The sequence below is a fragment of the Equus asinus genome, chromosome 24 (genome assembly GCF_041296235.1).
Source record: "Equus asinus isolate D_3611 breed Donkey chromosome 24, EquAss-T2T_v2, whole genome shotgun sequence".
In the NCBI taxonomy this organism is placed as follows: domain Eukaryota; kingdom Metazoa; phylum Chordata; class Mammalia; order Perissodactyla; family Equidae; genus Equus; species Equus asinus.
In genome coordinates, this window is record NC_091813.1 from 57911522 (window position 1) to 57936618 (window position 25097).

At 40.1% G+C, this 25097-nt stretch overlaps 1 protein-coding gene across 1 annotated transcript in view; it reads left to right on the forward strand.

Annotated features, from left to right (window-relative positions):
* Positions 1–343: 343 nt before the first annotated feature.
* Positions 344–25097, forward strand: part of RNF217 (ring finger protein 217) — a 111723-nt gene continuing 86969 nt past the window's right edge. Inside the window, exon 1 of the mRNA XM_044757202.2 lies at positions 344–1219. Within this exon, the coding sequence (XP_044613137.1) occupies positions 344–1219 (876 nt within the window). The remainder of the gene's footprint in view (positions 1220–25097) is intronic.

Here is a 25097-nt window from a genome sequence, read left to right on the forward strand (position 1 = left end):
GCCCCGCCCGGGCCTCGCGGGGGCCCCGGCGCCGCCTGGACCTGCATGTGGGGCGGGCGCCCCCGCGGCCCGAGCAAGCGGCCCCCAGCGCCCCCGAGGCGGTGCCCGGCCGCGCCGGAGGACGAGGAGGAGGAGCAGCGGCCCGGGCAGGGCTCCCCGCGCGCCGCCGCCGCGGAGCACGGGCTCCCCGGAGGGAGCTCGGGGCGTCCCAGCCCCGGAGGAGGGACCCGGAAGCAGAAGCGGAGCCGCGAGTGGAGCCGAGCCGCTGCCCCCGCTGCCCGCCGGCGCCGGGTGGGGGTCCCGGCGGCTGGATGGGCAGCGGCGGCGCGGGCCGCGGGCGGCGATGGGCGAGGAGCAGAGCACGGTGAGCGGCGGCGGCGCGTCCCCGGAGGCGCGGCCCCCGGCCAGCGGCGTCCCCGGTCCCCACGAGTCTCCGAGGCCGCGGGGGGACCTCGCCGGGGCTCCCGGGCCGCGCACCGCCTCCGCCGAGCCGAACGACGGTGGCTGCAGAGGCGACTTGGGCTGCGTGGACCCGAGCACGCCGGAGCCCGCGAGGACCCTGGGGGCCCCGGGCCGGAGGAAGAGCCCAGCGGCCGGGCAGCCCGCGGGATTGGCACTGCCCGGGCCCCTCAATCCTCAGACTTTGCAGCAGCAGCTGGAAGAGGAGGAGGAGGAAGCTGGGGACCGAAACGAGGAAGGGGATGAACAGCAGGAGGCGCCCCCCGGCGAGGAGCAGGATCCCAGGACCCGCGCTGGGGCCCCGGACCAACTGGTCCTGGACGTGCTGGCACCGCGACGCCCGCTCTCAGCCAAGAGACAAGTCTTCTGCTCCGTGTTCTGCGTGGAGAACGACCTGCCCGAGGTCCCCACCGCGGAGCAGCTCTCGCCGCCCGCCTTGCCACCTCGGGCTCCGCCGGTGACTAACCCGCCCAGCACCCCGTCCTCCTTCCCCAGCCCCCGGCTGTCCCACCCAGCGGACCCCCTGTCCCCCGACGGCGGCAGCATCGAGCTGGAGTTCTACCTGGCGCCCGAGCCCTTCTCCGTGCCCAGCCTGTTGGGAGCCCCACCCTACTCTGGCCTGGGAGGGGTAGGGGATGCCTATGCGCCCCTCATGGTGCTGATGTGCCGGGTGTGCCTGGAGGACAAGCCCATCAAGCCCTTGCCCTGCTGCAAGAAGGCCGTGTGCGAGGAATGCCTCAAAGTCTACCTGAGCTCCCAGGTAACTGCACCCCCGTTATCCCCTCCTCGGGTCCCCACGCCGTGCAGCGTTCCAAATCCCAGGCGGGGAAGTCCAGCTCCCTGCGCCAGCTGCCTGCTCACAGGAAGCGGCGATGAGACGCCCTTACCGGGGACCTCTATCAGTTTCTCACATCTTGGTGGTTGTCGTTATAATATTATTTGTGTGGTTTGTCCTCATGGTTAACTTGATGGGAATTGAACTCTGCCTGAGCTTCAGGCTTTGGTTGGCATCCGTGGCAAGAACAGGGTACAGTGCAGGGCGCTCTTCTTATTTCTTTTACTAGATTGCAAGCAAGAGCTTGTTCCGAGGAGGGCAGTGAGTGCCTCAGAGGCCTGGTATCCCAGGAACTAACAACTAGTGGGCTTGAAATAAGTATGTATTGAGTTGGTGAAGAGGAGGGTTGGGATTAATATGTCGGGGCCATGGTGCTTGAATTTTTTATTTTGCTCCATTTGTATATTTCAGGAAAGTACAATTTATTTATTTATTCCTTGGCTCTTGCCCACTTTCCCTTTTCCACTGTAAGGTTGAAGTACTTTTCCTCACTGAAGTTTTACGCCAGCACAGTGCCTTATTTCTTTAAGAGGGAACAAAACAGAAAGAGCAAAACAAAGCACAGCAAGGCTAAGAGGGTTCACAAAACAAGCAGCTGGTGAAACTTTCTCCCTCAGCTCCGCATTTGAAAGCTTCTTGTTTTTTTCTTGGAAAGCTCAGGAGTGCACCAGATCAGCCCTCCCCTCGCTGACGGTGAATGCGTTCTTCCAGCAGTTTCAATCTATGTTTCTGCCAGTGTTTTGCACAATCCAGAATGCCCTTTGATCTCCAGTCTGGTTGTCCTAGGCCTATTCATCTTTCAAAACCGGGGCTGTTCAGGTGCCAGCTTTTCTGTGAAGCCTTACCTCACCCTTCAGCCCCCTGTTTATATACTTTCCAAATACTTCTGTGTGTCTTACATGCACTGAAGTTGTTCCTTGTGTGTCTGTTTGTCTTGCTAGACTGTAGGGACAATGTCTTATAGTCCCTCTATCTGGCAGTTTCATGTCGAGTCCCTTTCCGTAATAGTAGAATAGTTTAAAGCAAACTGAACAGGCTTCCGCACGGTGCGGTTCCTCTCTGTTTTGTGGCTAGTCTGTGCTTGCGTCGAGACTGAAAGTATGTACTGTGCCCAGATGGAAATGCAAAGGGAAACTTAGACAGAATGGAATGTTACACAAACAGTAACTTGGCCAAGATGGTGGAGATTATCCAAACGCCTGTAAGAGACTATGACATTTCTTTCATGCTTTATCCGCAAACAGATACTTAAAACAGGAGGAACGTCTGCTGCTCATAGTGGTAGCTTCTATGACATGACCGTCAAACAGATTTTGGTGCCATGCGTGTGCAAAGCCCTGTGGTGGGATTCAGACATTCCCAAGTTATGGGCCCTGGTCCAAGGAAGTCACTGTGAAAGCAGATGTGTACAGGAGAACAATAGGAGGTAGCATATGATGAGATGTAAACAGTAGCATTTAATGTTAAACACTGGATACAAATACCGTGGGGTTAGAAGTTCAAGGGAGGTAGTCATTGTGGTTGGGGTACTCATTGCAGTTTGATTTCCTTGAAGTAAACTCTTTCCCCAAAGCAGATTTTTTTTTTTTTTTTTAACCTCTGTGAGTTATTTGTAGGATGTCAACGTTTTGATCTCTAGTGGAGAAAAGAAGCAATGGGGAGTGGGAGGTGGCAAAGTGTGTGAAGTGTTGCTGCCATACATAACCACCGCAAACTCCTCTGAAGTGACACAGTATCTGAAGGTTGTCTGTGGTGTTTACGATTTTATGTATGTTCCTGATCTTCTTCCAAAGTGTTTGGTGGAACTTTCAATATAGAAAAATATTATTTGAAATAATAACAAAAAGGTGAGTCATGCTGGCCAGGCGTGCTTCCACCTCAGGGCTTTTGCATTTAGTGTTCTTTGTGCCTGGAATATCCCCTTCGACGCCATCCCCTTTGCTTGCTTACTCCTGCCTCCTCTCCCTTTCAGGTCTGTGTGCAAATGTCACCCATGGGGCCTTCACTGCCCACCCAGTTTAAAGTTAGCCTCACCCCACACTCCCAATCTCCTTTCCTGTTTATTTTCTCCAGAGCACTAGCATGCTCTGTCTTCTACTTAAGTAATTTCCGTGAAGACAGGAGTTTTCACATGATCTGTTCACTACTGTATCTTTAGCACCTAGAACGTTGTCTGCCGTAGAACAGACACTCGGCTGAGGGTTGTTGAATTTAGGAAGAGCTGAGCGACAGAAAGGAGGAGTTTACCCCTAGAAACCACGGCTAGGAAGTGGGCTTCTGCTTGGGCACTAAATTCTACTCTGAGCTTCTTGATGTTTAAGGCAAAGACTTAAAGCAGACCAAAATAATCCTGTGCTAAGTTTGTTGTTAAACTTAGAATTAAAGAGTTTTTAGACAAACTTTTAGCTTATGCAGAAATGGCGTTTTCAGTTGGATAAATATATAGGCTTGTGGTTGTAATGTTTCTGATCTGTATTCATTCAAAGCTCCCTTCTACTCAAAGGATCTGTGTTCCCATGTCACTTAACCTCTCTGTGCCTTAAGTTCCTCATCGGTGACATGGAATTGCACCCACGTTGGGTGATGACACGCCAGGTCTAAAGCAAACACAATCAGCTTGCCGAGTTGTTTTATTGCCTCACTGAACCAGATCAAAAGGGCGGAGTGTGTGCTTTCCCCCTCATTTTAAAGGTGTCTTGGGTTTGACAGAAGCAAATCTGTCAAGCCTGAACTTGCAGGGCTCCTAAGACCTTTTAAAATAAGATGATATATTTGAAATAAAAAGTTATTAGTGACTTTTTTCCCACCGTTTTTTTTTTAGAGTTTGTGCCAAATAGTGCATTATTTAACATCATTTAAGAAAATAAAGCAGAGTCTCTATTAAGCATTTTATACAGACATTAAAAATGCATACTAAATGTGAGTTGGACTATTAGCCTGGTTAAATTAACATTCTTCCGAAATGAGACGCTGAGTTCTTTGAAGGAAGGTATGAACTCGGGAGATAGGAGTGTGGGTTTTTAGATGATGTCTTATTTTCATCAGTGCCATGGGCTGAATATATGGCAAAGGCCCATGGGCAGGTGTGGTCATTATTTCAGACAGAGACGATTAGGCCGTGATTTAAATACCTCTGTACTGTGGTTTACAAATAGTAGTCTTATTTTTCCAAATATGATTCTTCTCCAGTTACCGCTGTGGCTGGGGCTGTGGGAAACACTTCTGAGTGGATGACTTTACAGCACGCTCGGTACCATCCGGTTTCCAGTTGCCATGGTGAAGGGTCGCCCTGATAACTTATGATCTTTGGCACCACATGGTTGTTGTCTTAGAGGTGCTAGAGCACCATGAGAGGGACGGTGGGTGTTACATTGGTTTATATTCCCCGAGTACATAAATGTTTGGTCCATAAATTTTAGAAGCACATTTCCCAGTGACCTGCATGCATGGGTGACTATGGCTGAAGCGTACTGTCCCAGGGACGCCTGCGGTCTCCTGCAGGTAAGTGTCGACCTTCTCAGCTGGTTTGGCCTTTACCACATTTTCCTAGGAGGAGAGATTGTTGCCTTGTTTGTTTCATAGAATGACACTGTGCTCATTTTAGAAATCCTCCACAGATATCTTTCCTTTATGATTTTGGTTTTAGACTGTAAAACCTGTTATAGTATAAAATATTAATATTTAGTACTTCAGATAAAGAAAGGAGAGAATTGGGCATGCTGAGGGCTTTCTAAAGGTAACAGCTGTTGTGGCTTGCATCACCCTGCTTCAAAGTGCTCACGATTGGCAGATGCACATGAGCTGGAATGTATACACCTGTCAAATGAGTATTAATAGAGACAAGCAATACATTTTTTCTACAGATTGCAAACAAAACAGCTGCTAGATGGTAATGTCCTAAAATGACTGTGTACTATGGTCACCCTAGAATCAGTGACCTAGGGGTGAAAGCTTATGTATCCTATTATTAAACTCTGCAACATCCACCCCTTTATGGGTAAAAGTGTAACCTACTTTTTTCCTTTAAACCTTCAAGCAACCTGTATATTTTTGGAAACTGTCGCATTCAATATGGAGTTTGAACGCAGCTGCCTTCACACAGGTGAATTTACTGATCCTGTCAGGCCAGGTGTGATTTTGGTAGTCCTGAAAATGTGAAGAATAATATGAGACTGAAATCTGTTAAATCCCTCTACAAATTTGAAAAGTGAGGATTAAGGCATATGTAAGCTTATTCTTGCATGTACAGAATTAGCATGTGCTTGTGTGTGCTCACGGGCGCGTGTGTTTAGGGATGTGGTAACATTTGCTTTCACACCTTACTGACTCATGCCCTTATTTTCCTCTTCTGTCTCTTTAATAATTTCTTCATTCCTCTTTAATAATTTCGTTCTTTTTTCTCCGACTTTGCAAAATCTGGTTTTAATTGGTGTTTGATTTCTGCAGGGGAATCCTCTGTCCAGGGCTGATGAGCTCTGGGTCAGCAGGACCTGGTTGGGGTGCTGCATGCATGTCTCCCTTCCTGTCTCCTCCAGGTGTCTGGAGATGAGGCTGCGTGGAGAAACCCTGCATTGTGCTGCACTGCCCAAAAGATCTCAAATAACATGACCAGTACTGAAACCTTTAGAGTGGTGATTTTTTCTTTTTCCTGGAGTAGAGCTCAGCCTTTATACTTGAAGGCTCTTCCTTAGTCCTCATGGGAGAGAAAGAAAAAGGAGACCATTAGAACTTGAGCCCCCAGCTTTTTATTAAAAGTTTGTGATGGGCAATGTAGACAGATACCTGAGTGGTCATTTCTTATTAACGTATTTGTTTATTAGTATACCGTTTATGCATTTAACAAACATTTATTGGATACCTGTATGCCAGCTGCCATGAGATACTCTATAAACATATTAAATGCCTTCAAGGCATTTAGAGCCTTGTTGGCAGTCTTTCTTCCCAGCTTTCTCTGGTGGCATAAATAAGTTTCCCTTTAAGTTCCCAGACATCTGTGGGTCTCTTTTTCTCTTCTTCTTTCTTTCTGAGAGGATTTTATTAAATCAGTTCTGGAACACAAGCTAACATTTTAGTAAGCATGTTACAATTCCTCCTATTATGTTTCATCCAAAGTAATAAATCCATTCGTTACTTATTTCTTCATACACATTTCTCAAGCCTCTTTCTAATTCTCGGAAAGGGAATATTAGTAAATATCTTGCTCCTTTCGAAATATTTATTACCTGTACTTAAAAGCAAACATAATTTTGCTAAGTTTCTTTTGGATCATTCACGACAATATGGCAAATCTTTAAAGTTCTAATACTTTTTGCAAAAATGTTTATTTCGTTCAGATTCACCTTGTCAGGAGGGTTTTATATGATAAATGAACCTTCCCAAATCAAATTTTGTCTTAAAACAAAAATTCAATGTCTACAGGAGAATAATTCCTAGAATATAGCATTCTCTTTCAACTTTATCAGTACTATTTGCCCCATCAATTTTGGTGTAATTACATTTGAGTTTTTAAGTTTCCGTGAATAATAAGAAGAACCATTTACTGAACATCTATATTATGAGCATTTTTACACATATTTTATTATTTAATTTTAATCCACTTGCATATAAAATACCTATTACATACCAGGCACTGTTGTAGGGTTAGGGATACAGAGAACTAAAACAGATAAAGCCCCTGGCTTTGTGGAGTTTATATACTAGGCTCGGGGGTGGGGAAGACAGACAATAGACTAAGTAAATTATCTGGTATATCGGGAGATAATAAGGGCTATGGAAAAAGAGAAAAAGGGTGATAGAAAAAGGGTGATAAATATTGGGGAGGGTGTTTTTCTTTATATATTTATCATTTGGGGCAAGTTGTCAGGGAGGGTTTGTTATACTCAAAAGTTGTCAGGGAGGGTTTGTTTCACTCAAAAGGTGACTTTTGAGCAGAGTTCTTCATGAGGCCAGGGAGGGAGCAGACCGCGGGGTAGCTCAGGGAAGAGCAGGTGTAAGGTTCCGGGACAGGAGCCTGCCTGGGGGTGTTCCGGGAATAACAAAGAGACCCATGTGGCTGAAGCAGAGGGAATGAGGTGGGAGCAAGAAGAAGAAAACAACAGGAGGAGTGGGAAAGCTGGTTGGATGGGGTGTTAAGGCCACAGAAAATTTGCATTTCCTCTGAGTGAGATGGGAGGCTATAAGAAGATTCTGAGCTAACCAGATATGACTTAACCTTTAAAAGAGGTTACTCTGGCTCTTTGTGGAGAGTATACTATAGGAGTCAAGAATGGATATAAAAGATCAGTTAGAAGATGACGGCAGTAATCCCGAGGAGATATAGTTCAGACTAGGGTGATAGAGGGGAATCTGGTTTGAACTGATTAAATTTTGAATGTCTCATGAAGATAGAGCTAACGGAACTTGCTGATGATTGGGTGTGGGCTGAGAGAAAAGGAGTCAAGGATGACTCAGGTTTTGAGTCCAAGCAATTAGAAGAATGGGGTTGCCGTTTAGTAAGATGAGGAATCCTGTAGGAGGACTAGGTTTAGGGAGACTCAGGAGTTCGTGCTAAGTTTGAAAAGCTATTTAGACATTCATGAAGGGATGTTGAGTATAAGCAGTTGGTGTGTGGCATTCAGAAGAGAGATCTGAACAGAAGATGTGCATTTTAACGTTTTTGGCATATAGATGATATTTAAAGCCGTGGGACTAAATGAGGTCACCTGGGGAGTGATAGCAGATAGACAAGGAGGGTTGAGGAGTGAGTCTGGGCATAGCAATGTTTACAGATACAGAGCCTGGGACATCAGAGAGAACCAGCAAAGGGTCTGAAATGGAGTGGGCCAGTTAGGCAAGAAGAGAAGCGAGGTAGAGGGGTTACCCAGAAGTCTAGGACAGGCAATGTTTTACAAAGGAAGGAGTAATCTTCGTTGTCTGATGCTTCTGACAGTTTCAGCAGGATGAGGATTGAAACTGACCATCAGATTTCCCAACAAGGAGGTTATTTGTAACTGTGAACAGTACTGTTTTTCTTGGCACCAGTGGGGTTAGCTTTCTGATTAGAGTGGGTTCAAGAAAACAGGACCAGCTCCATTTCTGTACTGTAGGTAGTAGGATGTTATATGAGGAAATGCAAGGTTAGAGAGATTAAATAACTTGCCCGAAGTCACATAGCTAAGAAATGGCAACAGTAGGATTTCAATTCAGGTCCCTGTGGCTGTAAAACCCATGGCCTTTTTACATTCTTTACATTTATTATCTTATTTATAAGCTAAATTTATTTATTTTATTTTTCCTTCAAAGTTATATCTGTATTGTACAAAATCACAAGTCTTCCAGTCCAAGAAGGAGAAGAAACTTAAATACGTTTTTGGAGGAAGTGGAAGGCTCTTGTCCAGACCCAGAGAAAGATTTCTACCAAACTCAGCCTCATCTTCATGCAATAAAATCAAGAGCAATTGAGTTTAGAAAAGCTATGATCTGACTTACTGTTAAGTTTTAATGGCAACATACTCTGCTGTTTTCTTCCTAACTCTCTGGCCATTTGTTTTGTTTCCATTTGAACTTTCTCTTATTTTACCATCTCTTAATGTTAGTATGTGCGCAGTCCTATCCTCACCCTCTCACTTCTCACTTTGTATACTTTTAGTGGGACCGTCTCATCCACTCCCGTGGTTTTAAGGAACACTTATATATGCTCTTGACTTCCAAATCTTTATTCCTAGCACAGGTCAGTCTTCTCACCTCCAGTACCATCCAGCTGTCTCTTTCCTGGGCCTTTCCACTTGCATGTCCCACCCACAGCCACCTTAAACTTCTCAAAACTAAATCTCCCTTTCCTCCTCTTCCTTCCTACACCCTTAAAGCCTTGTTCTTCCTTTGAGTTTCCCCATTTCAACAATTATACCCAGGTCAGACACTTGGGAGTCATCATTGAGTTCTTCCTCTCCCTGACCTCCCATGTCTAATTAACCACCAAGTCCTTTCAATTCTACCACCTAAAAATATTTTCTGTATTTTTCTCTACTTTTCTCCATTTCTACTGACATTTCCCTTGCTCAGGCCTCCATCATTTCTTCCCTGGATTCCAACCACTGCTTCCTGCTTGGTCTCAGTGCTCCAATCTTGACTGTTTCCAATCTGTTCTGCACACTACAGCCAGAGGGTTCTTGATAAGCTGAAAGACTGGTCTTGGCACTCTCTTCTTAGTGTTTCTGTGTCTGCCTCTTGCTTTTGCAATAGCATCTAAACACGGTGTACATGTGCCTGAGTGATCTGACTCCTGTTTACCGCTCCCAACTTTATTTCTCATCAAGTACCCCCAGCCCTACAGCCATATTAAACTGCTTTTTGTTCGTTGAGCACTCTGTGATTCTCTTAATTGTGACCCTTTGATTTAGTGACATGAGGGTCTGTCTCAGGGGGATCCACTTTTTTCCTTAATCCCCCAACTCGGTTTGCCTCTTTCACACTTACTCATTCTTCTGGTGTCAGCTTAGACATTTCTTCCTTTGAGAATTCTTCTTGACCTCCTATATCTGGACTAAGCATCCTCATATTCTTTGACAACGCCTTGTACTTTACTTATTTCACTGTTTTGAAATTGCCTGTTTCCTGCTCTGTACTTCCGTTAGACTGTACAGCTTAATGCATGTGGAGACCTTATTCATCTTTTTTGCTGATTAATTTCCTAGCTCTTGGCATTGTGGGCATGAAATGAGTATTTGTGTAGCTGACTTATTTATTTAGTCCATAAATAATTAATAAACCAGAGGCTAGTGTTGTCAGTATATGAAGTATTGTAAGAGATATTCAAAATGATATTTAAAATGAGAATCTCACCATTTCATTATCTTGCTTGAAAACTCGTAAGTCCTTCCCATTGCTCTACCTAAAGATCCCAGTTCATAACACTGCTGATGGCATGGCCTCTGCTGTCCTCTTCAACCCCTTCTCCGTCACTCGTGCCCTCTTCTCTCCAGCCAGTATCCTTCCCTCTGTTAGCCTCTCCGCATCTGTCAGGTCTCAGGCTTCCTTCGGTCTCCAGACTGAATCAGTCCTGCGGTTCCTGTTTTTAGAGTCCTTTTTACTCAGCCACCATTATATTCTTATCCCCTTTTGTAATTATACATTTTTGTGATGATTCGATGTTTGATTAATTATTTGCCCCTCTCCCCCCCACCCTCACTATTCTTTGAGCTACTTCTATGACTAGCACATAGCACAGAGCCCAGAATGGAGTAGGTGCTTGATAAATATTTGTTAAAAGACTGAAGGAATGATTGAAAGTAAATTATAACGTGTTTACATTGGTAGAAAAAGAAAGGTAGATATTTGACCCTGAATTTTTGATGACTTATTCCACAGTATATTGAAATTTTTAATGCAACGGAATGCTATGGGCTGAGTCTTTATCCTGGCATCCTGTCTATCACCGAGGTGCTTCTTCAATTATAAAACCTCGTCTGGTTACTATGTTTCCTGCTTAACAAATTCCTCCAGAACCTAGGAGCTTAAGACAGCCATTTTATTTTGATCACGACATGTGGGTCGGGAATGTGGGAAGGGCTTAGCTGGTCAGTTCACACTTGGGGTGTCTCATGTGGCCGTAGTCAGATGGCAGCTCACTTGGCTGGCAGCTGATGCTGGCTGTTGTCAGGATGCTCAGCTGCAGCTGTCTACAGGAGTGCCTGCACATGGCCCTGCCAGGATGCGAGATTCGGGACAGCAGCTTCTTGCGTGGAGGCTGGCTTGCCCAGGGCTGGAGTGGCAAGGGAGCCAGGTGGAAGCTGCCTGACATTTTCTGCCCTAACTTTGGAAGTCGCTCAGCATCATTTGGGCAAAGCAGTCACATGCACGCCCAGAGTCAAGGGAAAGGGACTCAGACCCCAACTTTTGTGAAAATGTCAAAGAATTTGGGACCAAATTTTCAAAAGCACTACACTACTTCCAAAACAAATCAGAAACGTTGTGAACTTAGTAAAACTGAGCTTGAATTTTTTTTTGAGGAAGATTAGCCCTGAGCTAACATCTGCCACCAATCCTCCTCTTTTTTGCTGAGGAAGACTGGCCCTGAGCTAACATCCATGCCCATCTTCCTCTACTTTATATGTGGGACGCCAGCACAGCATGGCGTGCCAAGCAGTGCCATGTCCGCACCCGGGATCCGAACTGGTGAACCCTGGGCTACCAAAGCGGAATGTGAAAACTTCACTGCTGCACCACTGGGCTGGCCCTGAGCTTGAATTTTGATGTTTTTAAAAAGTATTTCATGACTTGTCAATCATTTAATTAAATATTTCCAACTCATATCATTATATTCATTAATATACTTTGGTGTTGTGTGTTTTGGGGCTTTATCCATGAATAATTTAACACTTAGTTTTAATTTAAGCAAAGGTTACGTAAAAGTCATTCTCTTTTAAAATTAAATATTTTAGATAATTCTATTGTAACTGAAATATCTCAAGATCAGAGCCAGCTTCTAATTATTCTAATTAACATCACTTAAAATTATTCTATATAGTATAATTTCCTTTCCATTATATCAAAACTCTAGCTTCAGAAGTGGCTAAAATATTATTTGAAAACGTTGAGCATCTTTCTGAATAAAAAGAGTTGATGTAACAGATATTTTTTGTAGTCCGGGCATATTCTATAGAGAAATAATACTTTATCTAATGACACCTTAGAATTAACCACCCTACTTAATTTTTGTTAAATTGGCCCACTGCTGCATTTTTATTGTTTATGGTATTCTAGTTTGGTTGGGTGAAAATTTTATCATTTGATTAGTGTCCTCTAGAATAGGTAACCATTTAAATTTCCAGAAGCATCTATCTTGTACTGAGAACTCTCCTCCTGGTTGAGGATCTGTGCACCCTGAAACAGAGGGGATATATTGCTTTGATGATGTGCCTTTTTTTTTTTTCCTTTGGCTGGCTCAGGTAACTAAATTCTGGGCTTATTCATTCATAGGAATGACTAATCCCTTTTTAAATCTTCCTAAGCTATTCGCCTCAATAATCTGTAGTTTAAGATTCAGAGGCTAATTATAGGCTACGTAGCAAATTACTTCCCTTTTTGTGTTGCTGATTCTTGCCTTATTTCCTCACGTGCTTATTGGCCATACTGAGTGTTCCTGAAGCCCATTAGCTGTGAGTTGTTTGGGGCAAGTTCAATCACGGCAGCTTTGTCCTCTGGTTGCTGGCTTAACAATTCAAAACAGCAGGTGAAATAAAACAGTTGCTCATAATATTTCACTCCTGTTTTGTTCCTTTTGATAATGCCATTTTCCCCAATGTTTGCAGTTTAGTTTATTATTAATTTGGATCTAAGTAGAGCTGTTGGGTCAAATCAGAAGGGATTTTGATATGACCTGGTCTTAGTGCACCTTTTTTTATATAAACCTATGACCTCAGTGGTGAAAGTGAATTTCTTTCAATAGTTCTGTGGAGAGTAGGGGGTTTTTATTCTCCTGCCACAGATGCCCTTGGTGGGAAATGATAAGTGCGTCCCAAGAATTCTCATTTAATCCTATTTTTAACTGGTTTTGTCATTAACTTCAGTGTTTTTTTATGTTACCATTTTTCCTCCTCAAGATTATTTGTGAAAGAAACGCTTTGAAAATGATAGGCTCTTAAAAATAAAGAAAGAAAGAGTCTGTGTGTCCAGCATATTGGCACTTTATGGGAAAATTACGTGTGTGTGTGAAGGTCTCAAGGTTCACAAGAGGATTATTTCTGATCTTGATTTGTAAAAATCTAAGTGCAGTCATTTCCGGGTAAATACATGTATTTCAAGTGTAGTTTGAAGCAACCAAAAATAGATATTCCTTGAGTTTACCTTTTTTTTGTTGTTAGTTTTTAATATGTCACTTTGTGAGTTGCTGAGGCTTTATCCTTAAGATGAGGGAGAAGTTAGAAGGAATGCTTGGAAAGAAAACATTTGAAACAGTAGTAATTTTTCCCAAATCTTTGCTTCTATTTTATTTTTATTTTTTTGGTTTTCAGCATTTCTGAAAAACAGTGTTTGTTCAGATATGCCTTTCTCTTTAAAAGTCACTGCAAACTTTAAAAACTTGGAAAGAGTTTTCTATCAGGCTGAAAAATCACCCAAATGAATTGCTTCAAAGAATTTTTAACCCGTTTGTTTAAAAATTTAGTGCTTTCTGATTAGCTGCAAGAATAGTTGATTGACATTAGGGAAGATGTAATCTACTAGCTGAATTTCATCAACAATCTTGAAATAACTGGTAGATGAGACACAAAAATAAGTATAAAGATTTAGGAAGCACGGGCAACAGCGTACTTTTTGGCATCTCTGTGTCTTGTGAGGTGTTTTTCCAATTATGACAGTCATTAAAGCAATGTATCAAAATAAATTGAACATAGACTTTAGAGACCCAGTATTACTAAATGCTGAGTGAAGATTTTTAAAAATAAGGAAGCCAGTCCTAACACATTGCTTTCACAATTATTAACAATTTTATTAGTGATAGTAAGATGTTTTTATATCATTAATTAATAAATTAAAATTAAGATGCTGAGAAAAGTCACTGGAGCTTTTGGGTTGTTCTGTTCTAATGTCCTTTAGGCTAATATATTATAATCTAGTTGGACCGGACAGACCCTGTTGGTTTGCTCAGGTTGCTGATGAAGCCATGGTCCAGGTGGCAGGCTTCTCACAGGCTGGTTAATGACAGACATGCTGATCTGTGGCCATAAACCCCCCCAAGTGTACACAGTCATATCATAAAGTGTGTCCTTCTGATCATAGGACTGTAGCTGAGACAAGATGGAAGAATTACTGTTAATCTCATCACTGCTTCTGGAAATACAAATTGAAGCACATGTTCCCATAGATAATTAGTGAATTGCAGAAAGTTTTGCATAGAGAAATCTTTTCCACTGGCCAAGACTTTCTCTTTTCTCTCACTGTGGTCAAGCTATAGAAGATCTGTTCTCTGGTGTTCAGTTGGTTTAGGGAATCAAAGGGGAGGGGGAGCTGGAGCATTCTTTTTCTAGTAAAAACATTTTCTAGGCATAGACTATTGGTTTAGCACTTTGCTAATCCCTGTGAGAAGAGACAGTGTATCCCCATAGAGTAATCCATGATCCATCCTCTTAGCAAGTTTAGAAATTCAATAGGTGAAAAGTAGGCTCTCCAGGCAGATTAGGGAATGTTTATGACTAAATTGTATGATGCTAATTGTTGACTCAAGTGGTCCTAGGAGAGAAAGCTGTGTTTAGGGCAATATAAAAAGTTGGAATTTGACTGTTGTCTAAAAAGTGATTGTTGATGCCCAGGGAGAGTAGAAGGGAGTTAGGGGTGAGGCATCTCTCTAAGTGAGTTGGAATGAGCAAGCACACTTACACACTCCAAAACACACTTGTGGAACGAAAGAGAGAGGGTGTGCAGGTGACCAGGACTAGAGAGAGTGGCTCAGATAGACAGCATGGCAGATACAGGTGGAAGGGCGAGAGCTGAATGGTGAGCGAGAGTCGGTGGAACAAAGACTCAACACAGGGCAGAGCACCACAGGTGGAGACCGCGAGTCCCTCTGCAAAGCCAAGAGCACAGACGTGCTGTGTCTCAAGAACAGAGAGCAGAAGGGCACTTGGCTGAAGATGGCTCACAAAGGTGGATGAGGGCCAGATCGTGTAAAGCCTTGTTGCCCTGCTGTGGAATTGATGCTTTATTCCAACTGTGACAGGAAGTCATTGAACAGTGTGGTAGAACTGTAAAATGATAATTAATGCTTTAAAAGCATTCTGGCTTCTGTGTAGGCAGAGAGTTGTGTTTAGGGGTGGGGTGGCAAGAATAGAAGCAGGGAGATGGGTTAGGAGGCAACTGCAGTAGTCCAGAGCAGAGATGACAGTGGTCAGCCCCAGTGTGCAGGCAGTGGAGGAGGTTCTGTCTCCTGTCCTATCACTTATTGGAGTTTTGCCTTTAAAAGGTGTTGGGAGTGCATTGCCTTTGGTCCAGCAGAACGTCATGCCAATCCTTGCAGCCCTTTCTGTTCAGAGGCCCCAAGTTGCACAGCTCTGTGTACCAGCTGCAGGCTTTATCTTTCAAGCAGCATAGGATCAACCTGTGTTCAGCTTGATTTCCTCTCACGTTTACCTGTCTGTGATGGATTGGGTTGGTTGGTTGGTTGGTTGGTTTTAGTTGTTTGGTTCTAGAGACGCCATGTAAAAAGTCATTGACTGAAAAATTTGAGAACATCTTTTGAATAGGTGTCCATAGTTGTTATTTTACGGATTGTCTGAATCAATTTATTGAAGAAGTTGAGCTATCCTTTGCTACCTAATTTTTTTGCAATTTGCTGTTTTTAGTCTTTCCTCAATTTATGCTCAACAGTTTCCTTTCATCATTATTTAAAGCACATAGGAACTCCCACCCTCCCCTTCCCACAGATAACGAAGGTCTTACTGGTCAACCTTCAGTTCTGAGAGGAAGTTGTTAGAATTTTTCGGTAATTCTCCTTAGTCTTTGTCTTTACTTTTTTGAATTGTTTTGCATGACTCTGGTTTGCTTACTCAGTTAATTCCTATCTAATTACACATCTTCGTCTGTTCTGATTCTTGTTTTTATAACGGTGTTCTCTTTTGGTGTCAGTTCTACTTCCTGTACCTTTAATGGGAAAGGCCCTGGGGTCATGGTTTAACCATACAGCCATACAACCATACATGGCTGTTTTATTTTGATGGTGGCTGGCCTTTTCTTTGTTTTCAGTAGGAGCAAACTCGTAAAGTAACTACTTAAACAAACATTTGCTTTGTTGATTTTATGCTGAGTAACTGAGTCCCCTTCCCTTCTATATTTCCATTTCTTTCATAGAGTCTTGAAGTGTTTCCTCTGATTTCATTGTTATTGATCGTAAAACCAGTCATATTTCAATAGGAGGTAATACAATGTTAATTTTTTTTAAATTTATGTAAAAAAACTCAAGTATTTATCTTTAAAGTAGATTTGTTCCATGTGTGGGTTGTCTAGATTTTAGAAGAATATAAACCCTATACATTTGTGTCATCACAGGTTTTTCAGTTGCCTTGCCATCTAACACCACTGGATAAAAGTAGTTTAAGGAACAGTAGCATTGACTAAATTTAAAATATTTTTAAATTAAATAGTGTGAGGAATCACAGATGCTGCGTAGTGTCTATGACTACTGTTACTGAGCAAGGGCTCACTGCCTGATGCACATAGAAGCCAGTACTACAGCACTGGCTTTTGAGAGGAGAAAGAGCTTTATTGCATGGCCAACCAGCAAGGAGACAGGAGGCAAGGCTCAAATCTGTCTCCTCAAGCTCAAGTGGGGACAGACTTTTAAGGAGTTGGGAGTGGGACTGGTTATGAAAAATACTAGCTTGGCAGAATCTGATTGGAGGGTGGGAGGGTAATGATCTTCTAAGTCTGGTGTGCTACAAATCAGAGACTCCTTGCTTCTTATCAGGTTCCCCTACCGCTTTCTCTTCACATTGAGTTTCACAGTCAGGGAACTTTTGATTCGTAGGCAGCTCGAGGTCATCTGAAGATGAGATTTCCATCTTCTTCTGAGCGTGCTCTAGCTGCGTGACTTGCAGTTTTTCCTCATGCAGTTTTTGCTTGTTGACCCAGCAAAACAACTTTGACTTTTTTTTATTGATACAATAGGGCACAATAGGGCAAGTACGAATTGATCTGTGATGCTTGTACTACTTTAATGCTTATAAAACAATTTCAGAAAAATTAATTTAAAAAATTGAACTTTTTGGGGCCGGCCCAGTGACATAGTGGTTAAATTCATGTGCTCCACTTTGGCAGCGTGTGGTTCGCTGGTTCGGATCCCAGGTGTGGACCGACACACTGCTTATCCAGCCATGCTGTGATAGCTGTCCCACACGCTCAGGGCCAGTCTTCCTCAGCAAAAACAAGGAGGATTGGCAGTGAATGTTAGCTTAGGGCTCATCTTCCTCAAAAAAAAAAAATATGTAATTTAAAAATTGAACTTTATATTTTATGTTTAGAACATTTATTATGTTTGTCATATCTCATTTCAGTTCTTTGTCATATCTCATTTCACTTCTTTGCAAGAAATTTAACTCTTTTTTCCTCTATATTAATCTTCCTGTTAAGAACAACTCATTTCAAAGTGAATTTATTATTTTTCTCCTATAAGTATGAATGAGATTTAATTTTTGGATCCCAACACTGTAACATTTTTCCTCAAAAGTACCTGTTTTATTGAAAATAAAAGCTAGCACATTAGGTAATACAAGATATTTTTTCAATGTTTATCTCACTTTACAGATATTTCCATATTTTCTGTAGCAAAAATGTGGTTAATACCTCATAAAAATTCCATAGTCTAAACCCCATCCCCAACCACCAAAAGAAAGTATTCTTGTGTTGCATTTTGTATGAATAACACATTTTACATAATATTTTATAACTATTGCTATTTTGTAGACTATTTAACATTAATAATATACTTTCATATGATGTTATAGTAGATTTTATCTGAAAACAAATCAAGCAGTTGTTTTACCTTTGTCCCTACCCCCTAAAGGCTTTAAAAAATTTCCCTACGATACACAAACACTTGTTTCCTAAGTCACCTTGGGTATATCATTGATAAATTTATAAAGAAAAAAATGTCAAAAGTTGATGGCTTTATGGTATGTGGAAGTAACTTAGTCAGTTACTGGTGAGAAGAATGGAAATGGGTTTGCATTGCAAACATACTGTCTTTGAATAAGATTAAAGATCTGCGAAGGGAAGTCATTCATCTTTCCTAGGCCAGCAGGTTTGCTGTCAGGGTGAGAAAAGGGAAGAGACAAATCTAACTTTTTCAGTAGAAGAGCCACTTTACAAAGTCCTCTGTTTTAAAGGAAAAGAAAAGCTTTCTGTATATTTACTATTCATCACCACTTCAGCCTCTCATGCCCCCGCCCCAAACAGGGGTTCTTAACTTGGTGGTCATATCAGTTCATGGATTGTCTTCAGAGGGTTATAAATGTCCTGAAATCTTATACAAAATCCATTTTCTCTTGTGAGTAGGTCCATAACACTTACTGAGTTTTCAGACCATTATTCCAAAAAGGGTTAGAACTACTAACTTTAAAATGTTTTCATGTTTTGGGAGGTAGAGACCATCAAATTCTGGGGGTTATTTGACTTCCTGATAACCAAGGTATGGGCTAGAGCTCCGCATATTCAGTCTGTTTAGTGTACAGAGGAAGGCACAAAAATTAGAAGATTGAAGTGGTGGATAAAATATAGCCAGGACTAGTGTGAATTTAGAGCCCAAGTGGTAGTTTAGTGGATTTATGTCTTAACCTCTCACTGCTGGAAAGGACCTTAGAGGTCATCTAATTTGAGGTAGGTATCTGTGTGTGAAAGCTTCCTTCTTTCCAGTCACACTTATGTGAACAGAGATGACTAATAAGAAATACTAATACCTGTCATTCTATTCCATCGTCTATGGTAACTCTCACTTTGTGAGGGAGGAAGTGCCGTAATAATGACCTTTCACCTCGTGTATAATTAATTAACTAATTAATTAATTTCCACAGTGCTTTGTAGATCTGTTTCAAATGTAGTGCTTACTTACTGGACCAGTAAAAAGAGGCATGGAGTTAGAAGATTTGAGTTTCAATTTTTGCCATATAATAACCATAGGACCCTTGAAAAAGACATTTAATGAGTTGGTGTTTGTGAAACTTTTGCACATTGTAAAGTGTTTATATGAAGCTAGTATGAGCTTGATAAAAGTAGACTAGGAGAATATAAAACATCAAGAAAAAGGACACTGTAGTCCCATTTCCCTCATTATTAATAATTTAAAAAATCTTAAATAAAATGCTAGCAAATGAAATTCAGCAAATACATTTTTGAAACACCACTCTTACGTCACAATCAAGGAGACTTTGTCTGAGGAATGCAAATATGCTTTATTTAACATGAACAAATCAATTTCATAATATTTACCATATTAATAGATTGAAGGATAGAAATCATATAATAATGTCAATAGATGAAGAAATAGCATTTATTAAAATTAAAAATAAGAAGTTCCTTCAGCTTTTAGAGTTGTGTCAAAAACTTATGGCAAATATCAAACTTAGTGGTGAAACCTAAGAACTAAGCATTTCTAAATGAGGAAAAGATAATGATTCTTGCTGTTACTGCGACTGTTTAGCTTTATTGTGTGGATCCTAACCAATGCAATACAAGAAAGAAAGACACATAATTTGGAAGGAAAGAGAACAAATGGTCATTATTTTAGAGGATAAGGTTACCTACATAGAATATCCAAGAGAATCCAAAGCTAAACTTTTAGAACCCATAAGACATTGGTTATAGATTTGCTGGATATAGAGCAGCCCACAGAAGTTTTGGTGTCTATTCACCAGCCAGAGCTAATGAGAAAAAGAAATTACATTCAGATAGGTTCCTAGAAGTGAATCTAAAGACATGCATGATCTTCACCAAGAAAATGATTGATCATTGAAGGAAATAAAAGAATGCCTGAATTAATGGAGAGAGATGTCCCATTGAATGGGAAGATGCAATGGCATAAAGATGTCAGTTTTCCTGAATTAATCTATAAATTTAATGTATATCAATAGGTTTATCTTGTGTAAGTTGAAGAATAAAGGTCCAAGATTAACAAAGAAAATTCTGAATAAGTAGGGAAGGAAAATTTGCCCTACTAAATATCAAATCATGTTTTAAAGATAAGTTAATTAAAATAGTGGAGTATTTTTATAGATATAGATAAATAAATCGATGAACAGAAAAAAGAGCTAAGAATGAGGCCAATTGTATATCGGCACTTGGGACATAATAGAGATTGCTCCATAAATCAATGAAGATAGAGTGGACATTTCAGTAAATGTGCAAGGATGATTGGCTTTCCATATGAAAATTAAACAAGATTCTTTATCTCAATGTAGGGAGAAATAAGGTCCAGATATATTAAAGGCCTATATAGGTAAATCAAGTTTAAAAATCTGTTGGTAGGATAGATTTTCAGATATCTATCTGTATAACCTTGGTATAGGAAAAGATTTCTTAGTTAGCACCTGAGAAACATAACTCTAAATTAAAATGACTGATTCCATCTAAGTGAAAAATCTCTGATGGGGGAAAATGATACTATAAACCTGGGTAAAGAGTAATTCACATCCTGGGAAAATAGTTTTATGATATATTTAAGACATAAAGGATTAGTATCCATAGTATATAAAAACTCCAACAAATTAATAAGAAAAAGACAAATCACTCAGAAAAATGCAAACTTTAATGACGTCAATGACCAATAAACATATACAAAAAAGTTCGTACTCATTGTGAGGACACGTGATTCATACTAATGAGGAAAACACAAATTAACAACAACAAAACAAGATAATATTTCACACTTAAGAGTGGCAGGATCAAAAAGTTTGATGCCAACCAAGTGCTGGTTAGGATATGGGGAACAGGTATTTTCAAACACTGCTTGTTCCTAGAAAAACTCCCTCACAAACTCCTGCATGTGCGAGAGGTATGTACAAGACTGTGTATTGCAAAGTTATTTGTAGTAGTGGAAAACTGGAAACAAATTTCCATCATTAGGAAATGAATGAGTGAATTCTAGTACATTAATAAAGTAGAATATTTAACTGTGTTTACACTTAACTAAATCTATATATTAACATAAATATACATATTGAAAATACGTTAAGTAAAAAACAACCAACTTTTAGAATTTAAGCAGTTTCAAAGCAATGACATTTTAAAGAATACATGAAGCCATGAGAGATTGTTCAGGGGTATGTTTTTAGTGTAGTGTACAGAAACAAAAACTAAACCAGATTTGTGAGTGTCTAATTCTGAGGAGGAAGAGAGGGATGGTAAGGCATTGTGTTCTTTATCTGTAATGTTCTAGTTTTTTATCTAAAAAATAGGAAGTAGAATGATAAAATGTTAACATTTGTTAATAGTGGGTGTTATGAACCTGTGTATGTTACATTAATCTACTTTGTAATATTTATTTGACTTTTGGAAAATAGGTATTTTATTTTTTAAGTTATTTTAAATACTCTGGTGCCCTTGTAGAATCAGGGATATGAAGACTGCAGTCTTCAAGATCGTCCTGTTATGGCATCCGTGGTGGCAGATAATCTAGATTTATTTTGTATGTAAGCTAGCATTTTTTACTAGATAGCACCCTTCTACACAGTACAGTGTAGCATACCACAATAGAGATGATTGGGTTTAAACTCTGTCTTAAGTCTGTTGCCCTACCAGTGTAGACCTGTGTGTTAGCAAAAGCCCTGGGGATCTCTCTGATGGAAGTTATGGGTGGTAGCCCATAATTATTCATCATGTTTTTAATGCAGACTGTACCTATCACTGCTCCCTGCCTTTGGTTCTTCCATTGCCTTTAAAATGAATGCTAGGTGGGTTACAAAGGTGCAAATAATCATCTCCATTAAAGGAGCATAATTCAAATTGCGTTTCTCATTTTCCCTTCCAAGTGCAAGTCTGCGTCTGTCTTCACAGCCAAGTTGGCGTTATTCTTGATCTTAAACTGTTTCTATTTACAAAGTCAAACATCACTATTGCTATAAATGCCTCACCTTCTTTTGTGACCTTGATCTTGGTGATTGCCATGTTGGCTTTTTTTGTTTTTCACCTTGAGAAAGATGCAGTTACGTGGTTAGAGGAAGGGGAGGATAACCATTAGGCAATACTTCATGTGATATTATTTTCAAATACTGATTTCAAGTGTCCTATGGGTTTTTACAAAGATATTATATGCATGGTTTCCATCAGTGAGCCCTTCCCCTAGTTGACCTCAGCCTTTCCTTTAATCTATTTTGATTATCGTGTGTCCTGTCTCTGTGCTGGTAATTGTGCCTAATCATTTCAAGTAGATTTTTTAACAGTCTGAATTAAACCAATCTTTCCATTGGTGCAAGAGCTTCCTTTTCTTGCTTGCTCCAAACAATTTTCCAATATCTATTCCTTCTCTCTCTTATATCATAGGTTGGCAAACATTTTCAGTAAAGGGCCAGATAGTAAATATTTTAGGTTTTACAGGCCAAGAGGCAAAATCAACCATATTATATAGGAACTTGTAAGAGGAAAAAAACCCAGATTTCCATGTATTTTTATTGACGAAATTGAAAATATAATAATAATAATAGGGTATTTTTTATTTGTAATACAGATCTACTAATAGGAAAAGTAGAATTCTTTCTTTTGGGATAACATTTTGCTTAATTGGGGTTCAAAGTTAATGTTCCTGTCATCAATGTTAATTGTAAATATTCATCTGTCAATCCTGATCTGTATTGAGATTTTACATATTTCATCCTTAAAATGTCTTTTCACACAGATAGGTATCGCCAAATGCTGATATCAGTCCATCAGCATGTGTGCATATTCATGATTTGGAAATCCTTTATAGGATTCTATTAGATTTTTCTCTTGATATTTGCCTTTTAAAGTGTTATTACATTACAAATTAATTACTTCCAATTGAAGGCTAGGTGGAAGGTCCTCAGTTGCACAGTTAAATGGATTTCTAAAAACATCTTAATTGAAATGTATTTCACATATCATACAGTTTAAAGGGTACAATTAAATGTTATTTAGTATATTCACAGGGTTGTAAAACCATTCTCCATATCTAATTTTAGAACATTTTAGTTTGTTCTTAAAGGAACCTTGTACCCATTAGCAGTCACTCCGTGCCTTCTCGTCTCCCCCAACCCCCAACCTAAGAAACCACTAATCTACTTTCTGTCCGTATAGACTTGCTTATTCCCAACATTTCGTGTAAATAGAATCATACAGTAATACAATATCTGGTCTTTTGTGATTGATCTGCTCTTAACTGATTTAAATGGATTTTGAAATATGGAAATTTCCATTGCACCATATCAAGGTTCAAAATATGCATTGAAATTGAAGTTTGAGCTCAGAGAATATATTTGCTGCAAATTTGTGTGGGATGGAGATCTTGCTTCTTATTTTAATTTTTGACAGTACAAGAAGTTTATAAAGCAGCTTGACATTACTTGTGACTCAAATGTTAGTTGCCAAAAGGATTTTACTGCAGTGTAACTTTTGTGTATAGGTGCTATAGTTCCTATGATTTTTAGGTTGAGTTCATTAATAAAGATTATAAAGTTTCCAGAAAAAGCTAATTCCCAAAGATGGTTGAAGGCTGTGTTTCTCATTCAGAAAAATTTCAACCTGACCTTGAGATCAAAAAATTGCAATTGAATTTTACCACTGCTAGCTGCATGGTATGGCAAGTCAGGATATTCAGCTTTTATTTCTGACAAAATTCGCAGAGCTAATCATAGTTAAGTCCATGAAATCGAATGAAATTCACTGGTGATGCTACTGGTTCAATAACACGATAGATTCAAATATTTTTTAACAAAGTACCTGCTAATGAATAATATAGTGAGTAATCGTAGCATGTAAACACATTAAATTTTCACTAACTTGGTAAATTTGTCAAACTAAGTGTTTTTCTGTTCTACACATATTTTTACTACTACCCATTGTAACACATCGTAGCAGATTCCACTTCAGATTGTAGTGAATTTGTATTTTCTCAACTTCTTTAAACATATCCTTGACTCTGGTTATTCTACACAGACTATTCGTAGAGGCTAACTTTCTGTCACTTCAGACTCATCATAGACTCTTCAAATGAACAACGACAATTAAGCAGTATCTGTACATTTATTGAAACATAGTGAACCAAGGAAAATGACTTGATATCACTTGCGTTGTCTTTAAATTGACTATTGATGTTGCTTCCAATTTCCTGAACTTTTTGAAAGCGTTCTTGCCAAAAAGCTGTTAGTCTTAAACAAGTTTTTATTTTCTCTAGGAACATTTTTGGCTGCTGCAATCGAACATATTTTAATTCATTTAAAATTGGTAAACAGCTTGCTTTGCTTGTCTAACAAATATGCCATTTGAGAACTTAACTTTGGTTGCAACCTCATCCTAGTTTTTACATTTTGTGAAGAAATTCTGCTGTAATGGGATATTCTGTTTTAAATTTTCTAAATTTCCTGACCATTGCTTTTCGATGAGTTGGAGATATTTTAATGGGTGCTTTGGCTGGTATTGTTGACCTATATTGTGTTCTTTTAGCAGAGTTATGGTGTTTCTACAAAGTAGACAACATGTGTTCAATAACAAAATAGTCCACACTCCACTGTGCCTTCAAAGCATGACCTTTGAAGTCCATTTTATCTCCTTTTGATGTATGCATTGGTAATAAAAAAATAAAGTGTCACAGTATGGCAATTTTCATGGCACTCAAAATGCTGTCAAGTTATAACTCTATCATTGTGATTCATAGTGCACTGTTCAACAGTGGGAATCAATTAAAATGTCACATATGATCTCTTATCACAACTCAGCCTTGCTGCTGTGAGCAAAAGCAGCTGTGGACAGTGCTTAAATGATGACCATGGCTGTGTTCCAATAAAGCTTTATTTGTGGACACTGAAATTTGAATTCCATATAATTTTCGTGTGTCATGAAATAGTCTTCTTTTGATTTTTCTTTTCAACCATTTATAAATGTAGAAATCACTCTTAGCTCATTAGCTGTACAAAACAGTTAATAGTCCAGATTTGGCCCGTGGGCCCAATAATTTGCTGAGCTCTGTCCTAGATCATTGATTTTTCCCCTTTTTGGATGTTTCTCATCAGCATACGAAGTGGCTGTTAATGCTCTTGAAAGAAAAAAAAAAGGCAACAAAATAAAGACAAATAAAAGCCCACGGATAGCCCCATTTTCCCTTCAGCTAGCT